The sequence below is a fragment of the Sinohyriopsis cumingii genome, chromosome 4 (genome assembly GCF_028554795.1).
Source record: "Sinohyriopsis cumingii isolate HCF-2022 chromosome 4, ASM2855479v2, whole genome shotgun sequence".
In the NCBI taxonomy this organism is placed as follows: domain Eukaryota; kingdom Metazoa; phylum Mollusca; class Bivalvia; order Unionida; family Unionidae; genus Sinohyriopsis; species Sinohyriopsis cumingii.
In genome coordinates this window covers 22845505-22852450 of record NC_142964.1, presented here as the reverse complement: position 1 = coordinate 22852450, position 6946 = coordinate 22845505, and the positions used below count along the sequence as shown (strand labels likewise).

Below are 6946 nucleotides of genomic sequence, written 5' to 3'. Positions count from 1 at the left end.
CCTGATGTGGAGGGCCCCATATCCCATATGAATTTATTGGGATTATAGGAAAGGGGGGAATACCAATCCAAACCCCTATCCCCATACCGTAAGACTTTAGTGTGAAGATCAGAGGATACAGGATCATCAATTGATGCATCACTAAGGAAAGTATGGTGCTAATCCCTCCCTAACAGAGGGTGCAACATACTACCTTGGACAGGATGGTGGTTGTGCATCTCCTGCTCAATAGGAGGCAGTGACACGATATGAATAGAGCAGTGTAATTCTCCTTCAAGGAAGGTAGCAACACGCTATGGTATAGGCAGTGCATCTCCTGCCCAATAGGAGGCAGCGATATGCCATGAGATGTGTGCTGCATATAATCCACAATGGGATGCAGTGACACACTAAGAGGTGAGCGGTACATCTCTTCCACAATGGGAGGCAGTAACACACTATGGAATGAGGGTGCATCTCCTCCGTTGGAGGCAGCAATATGCTGTTACATGGTCACTGTACATCCTTAACAATGGGAGGGGTTTTCCAGTCAAAAGATCCCTTTTTTTCAGTAACAGAGAAGCAGAAAATTCTGAGGAAGAAGGAGAATGAAGTTTCTTCTTTCTCTGATAAGTGCAGTTGGAGTCTGCAAGATTCCAGCTTTCTGCAGACCATGATTTACAAAATGCAATGATTTTTTTTCTTGTACATTTGGAACATTTAATAGTCTGGATGAGTGTCCCAGGAAGACTTCTTGTGGCCACACTTTCCCACAGACTGTGTTGACATTATTCCTTAATATAGAACATAAATTAAAGTACCTATAATGTCATGTATAACTCACCATGTCTGTATGTACTGTGTATGGAGTACACCCTTGTAATCTCTATAGATGTAGTAAACTGTTGCATAAATTTACCAGTCTTTTTCCATGTAAGAAAGAGAGTTGTCAGTTCTCAGTGTTTTATGCAATTTTTATCGAGAAAATGAAGTATACATATATACAATAACAATGTGAACAAAATTCAACACGTTGAATTAAATAGCTAGTATAGATACTGTATACGATACGGTTCCTGTGGTGTCAATCTAAAATAAAGAACACGCAGTGTCTATTCCTTGCATAAATGACTTACTGGTACTGAGATATAAAATGATTTTGATAGTAAGTGTATCTGACCCCTACGGGTGTACATGAAGTAACCCCAAGTCCCTGGAGGAACTGAAACTGGAGGGAAAAGGTTACCAGGTAAAAGTGTTGAAAAAAATGAACGCATTACATAACACTATTAGATATAATTATTGCAGAGGCCAGGTCGCAACTGTGGTTAAAAAACTGCAACAGGCATATTTTCTCTGGTGTTTGGCACATCAACGTCCTTGAAAAAAAATGAGCTAGCTGGTCTTGCTTTGCACATAATATACCAGGGACATGCAAGCTACAAGAGGAATTGCTTCATACTGACAATTCTTCACTCTAAGGGAAGATGTATGCACATAATATGGATGGTACGCTTGGCATGAAAAAGAAAGCTAAACAATAGCCATTAGTAAGCTTCTGCTGATATTCAATTTATCATGCACCTTTGTATTGATATCTTGAATGAATTCTTAAACATTCCACATCATCATTTTGTAGAGATATGGCCCAAGAATACCCAGTATCATTTCCCAATAAAATTCTCCCATTTAAACACTATATGATAAACTGGGTCCTTTGCAATGCACCTATCTCTAATAGCTCTAGTTTTACCACAAAATATAGACAAGGAATGTATGTATTTTCCTCTAAAATCTACTCAAGTCAGATGCAAATACCAAAAATTCCATAGCAAAATGCATACATGAATTATACATGGTTTAATTTTGAACACATACATGAATTATATATAGTTTAATTTTGAACACATACATGAATTATACATGGTTTAATTTTGAACACATACATGAATTATACAAGATTCAATTTCTGACAATGTACAAGACAACAAAAAACAAAGCTCCAGTCACTGAATTTCAATCCATTTATTTTTATATCCAAAGTACATTTTTTCATGACAAATAGCATCCCTAAATCTTAACATTTCTTTACATTTTGACATATTTTATCCATTAACTAAACAGAAATGAACAATGGGTAGAATCATATTCTTAGATTTTTTTAAAATCTGCCATGTACAAAGATAAATATACATTTAACTTGACAACCTTGCCCACCATTTTAATCTGCATTCCTAAACCCCAAAGTCCCCATTTTTTCCTCTCATTATGTTGCACAATGCATGACAGATATTGCTGGCCATAAATGTGAATACTCATTTATCACTCCTTGTATAGTCATGTGATAAGATTCAAGTAAATTATCATTCATTGTGTTGCAATATGGTATGATTTATGTAATTTATCACCCATCACCCATTGTAGTAATAAGATTCATGTAATTTATCACTGCTTGTGTAGTCATGTGATAAGATTCAAGTAAATTATCATCAATTGTGTTGCAATATGGTATGATTTATGTAATTTATCACCCATCACCCATTGTGTAGTAATAAGATTCATGTAGTTTAGCACCCATCATGTAGTAATGTGGTATGATTTATGTAATTTATCACCCACTGTGTAATAATGTGGTATGATTTATGTAGTTTAGCACCCATCATGTAGTAGTGTGGTATGATTTATGGAATTTATCACCCACTCTGAAGTAATGTGGTATAATTTATGTAATTTATCATACCCTGCGTATGTCGTACAATTCGTGTTATTTTTTAAAATATAATTAGTCAGTTTACAATAAAAAAATAAATCAATAAAAAAGCATTTAAGGACATGTACTTGACTGTACACTATTCACATTCAGATGTCTGCCTGGTATATGGACTTGAATATAGGAATAATATTTTACCTTTTAAAACAGAAATAAAACTGTTGTAAAAGGCACATTATAAGCCTGTCATGCCGTTAAAAGAATCCTCTCTTTGACTGGTTGGATCATCAGGTACTAAAAGCAACACAGTACCAGTTTACTATGTCAATGTTACTAATGTTACCTGACAACACTAAATGATACTAGCTCTTTCTATGGTCAGTAATATCAGCAATTACAACACAGTATGTGTTAGAATTACAGGTGTTCTGGTGTTAGTAGCAAAGTCTGCATTTTCCTTGCATTGATGTGTGATTTTGAGTTTTGAGATTTGTCTAGCATTGATAAAAAATTAGTATAACTTTGAGAAGTATTATAGAAACTATAATGCAGAATGCATAACAAAGTTATAATGTTATTATGGAATCCTGTTAGGGCCAATCACTCCATCATATAGTATTTGACCTGGTGATGGAGCAATGTGATGGGGCGTGTTATAGCAGTAGAGCTTGGATAGATTGGAAGGATTGCAAGCATGCTGGAGTAAATGCAGCAGAAAAGTCAGGAATGTTCTATAGTTTTATTCTAAAATTTGTTGTGTTCACCCAACAAAGAAAATGCTGCATTGGAGTTTAATGCCATTTCTCAGAACAAAATATAGACATGGCAGCCAGTATAATTGGTGGAGGAAGAACTTGGGAAAAACCCCAGAACCATTGACCCACAAGAAGCTACTGGCAGCTTTCTCATTACCCACAATGGCCAAGCCTGAGACTTGAACCAAAAGTCAGAGATGAGATAGCAGTGATTGGTAAATGTAAGTGATTTAGAACATTCATCCAACTGGGGCCCCTAATGAACATGCAACTATGGAAATTAGTGTGAAAATGAAAGTAATCAAAACTGGGTTGTGATGAGAATAGTATGATTTCTTGTTGGTCAGCTGACGAGTGTAAACAGTGTTCACAATAAAGGACACAAAACTCAAGTTATTTGGAAGAAACTATATTTCTTCTTTCTTCCAGTCAAATAACGTTGGTGATGGTCTATGGTACAGGAGTAGAGCTTTGTGGAAACCATTTCTCTTGCTGTACCTCTGAGTTCAACATCTGAACTTTAAACTTCCTTGTTTCAATGTAAGCCAACAATATTTTTTTATTATTATTATTTACATACCCAAAGAACATTTTAAAAAAATCTGTATAGAAAAATATATACAAATAAACACAGATATGCATACAAATGGATATATAAATATATACAGTGCAACTTGTTGAGCAAGCCCATCAGACATCTCTGATCTACAACTGCCAACATCACCCAACTTTAACAAATGCCCGTATATATTTTGATAACCGAAGGGGAAAAAAGGCACATAATTTGTCCACCTGGCAGTTCAGCCATAGTACAACACTGAATGCATCAGTATTCTTCTGACAGTAGCTCACAGTTTATATGTGAAATTTCTGCTATGTATTACATCCACAAAGTTTCATCAAAGCATGTGGTACTGAATACAAGTAGTGTTGTGGAAATCATTTTTCCCTTGTCTCAATGTCAACCATCCACAAAATTTGATAATGAACTAAAAATAGTATCTAAAAACCATTTTCATTCTTACAATCATTGTGATTTTGACCATTTACCTTTTAACTTTGAAATTCAAAGCAACAATACTCAAAAATGTTCATAAATGAAAAATTTGAATCCTTTGAATACTTTATTCTATGGAAGCAGGTGGAGGTACTTACAGAATTTTAAACTTAACATTTTTACTGCCTTAAAATTGTGTTTTTTCCAAGCATTTAAGTGCTCTAAAAGTCTTTTGTTGCCTGGGGTTAAACCATCTCTAATTTGAAATTATGGCCAAGTACCTGCCTATGTACTCATATGCAGAATTTACAATGTGTTGTTGTTATATTTATGTTAACAGCAAAAAAGGAAAATACTGATTAATGTTCTTTACTCTTATTTTCTAAAATGTTTAATTATGCAAACTACTGAGCATAAGGTATCATCTACCCAAGTAATGGCTCTCCTACTTTTACGTAGAGATTTTTTTTAAAGGGTCTGCATGCTTGGGTGCTTTTTATATTTTCTATCGTATATACTCACTTTTAAGTAGAGTCCAAACTTCAAATATCCAGATCTGCTGTTGTATAATGTGCCAGTAGATCTGGATCCATGCAGTCTGCTAGCAGTAAACAGTAGACCAAACCCTGATCTGCCAGTGCAATATGTACCATTAGATCTGGATCTATGCAGTTTGTTAGCAGTAATCAGTAGACCAAACCCTGATCTGCCAGGGTTTATGTTGTTTGTATGTGATGTCAGATCTGGGGATCTGTTGCCTGCAGCTGGACTTTACTTATAAGCATGTACATTAGTACCTAGATCAGCACTGACTGTCATCCAAGGGGGCCCCGAGCGGCCAAGTGGTCTAAAGCGCTCACCGTTCTGGATCACTGCCATCACACCTCTGTCTGCGTGGATTCGAGTCCAAGGCTCGGCTAGTATGGGTATATGGGAAAGCCTGCCAGTAGCTTCTCATGGCTCAGTGGTTCTTCCCTGGGTTTTCCAGGGTTCTTCCTCCACCAGTTATACTGGCCGCCATGTATAGCCTATCTTGTGCTGAAAAATGGCGTTAAACCCTAGAACAACTGTCATCCAAAATAAATGATCTTAGCATTTCAACAGCAGTAAGTAGAAGTGAATGTGATATATAAACATCGAATTATTTACACTGACTTGCTCATAAGATTTAGCTCATTCAGTGTAATCACAAATTATGTCCTAGAAATCTGATGTTAGGAATTGAGTGGAATTTGCCACTTAAGGTTTGGTCCAGAATGGGTTATCTCACTTACAATATTTCTATCAAACTTGTGTGTAAGGATTCACTCAGTTTTCGAGCTCTTCACCAAGGTGTACTACAGAAATAAAATGGCATCACCATGTGATCTGGACTTATTTTCCTTTTTCTCTATTATTTTACATTTACAGTCATACATAACATTGAATTTATAAGTTAACAGTAACTCGACTGCTACTGTTTCTTTAATAACCAACAGAAAGGAATGTCATACACTTGATCATTTGTTTGGCAATGCAAGCACTGCTGGCACTGGAAAGCTTTTCATCATTCCCAGCTTTTGTCTAACATTTATGAGAATACACAAGTCCATCACATCTTATCAACCTGCACTATCGGCGGTATCTATAGCGCTTGAAGTGGAACCATAGTTGAAATATATTGTTAGCAAACTGACATCTGAATCCTCGCTTGTATGAAAACTCCCATTCTCTGTTCACAACCTTGAAAGCTATATCCTGTAAAAAAGAGCAAAAATGTTTCAATCAAAATGTCTTGTTAACAGCCTGACATCACCTGCCATCTTCAATTTACTGCAAAATTTACCATCATGGATGATGTTCTGGGATAATCTTATGACTGTATACACACATTCACAGACAGACAAACATGCATACAAAGATACAAGGAAAGATGGAAAAAGCTAGCTAGCTATCTCCTGTCTTACCTTTTAAATGCTGATTTTTCTTGGTTGTGAAAGACGACTATATATGTATAGGTTTTTGTAGCAAAATACAATTCTGGTTGTAAATAAGCACAATCTAATTAGCAACTACCTTGTCATATCTGATCAAAGGTACATATGGATCATAACATAAATGTTGCAAGGTCAGTAGTTTGCCAAAAAATCCCTCCAAACAGCAAAATAATGAAAGTAAAAAAAGATAATCATAATCAGATCAGAAAAAAAACCCTGTAAATCTGTGAAGAAACCAAATGCCATGCCTCATAATCATTAATCATGTCTTCAGTTAGCAAATTTCACACACATAGAGTTTTATTGTCTGCGTAGTCCTGGCATTTTGTTGCACTGTTTTTGTAGCAAGCCTCCAGTGAATGTAAAGAACACAACTACTGTTCTGACTGCTTTTTTATTCTGTTCCTACTAGCACAGTGGTCAAAATATTCAGAAGAAAGAACAAAGCAGAAATTTTAAGCAATCTTATTCATTTCTTTCTCACATTCTTCACCACTTCTGAATTTTAACTTACCTATGGCTAAATTTT

General features: G+C 35.6%; 1 protein-coding gene across 1 annotated transcript in view; it reads right to left on the bottom strand.

Moving 5' to 3' along the window:
* Window positions 1–1985: 1985 nt before the first annotated feature.
* Window positions 1986–6946, bottom strand: part of LOC149800806 (splicing factor Cactin-like) — a 79261-nt gene continuing 74300 nt past the window's right edge. The window contains exon 19 of the mRNA XM_089954798.1: window positions 1986–6178. Coding sequence (XP_089810924.1) covers window positions 6053–6178 — 126 coding nt within the window. The 3' untranslated portion in view covers window positions 1986–6052. The remainder of the gene's footprint in view (window positions 6179–6946) is intronic.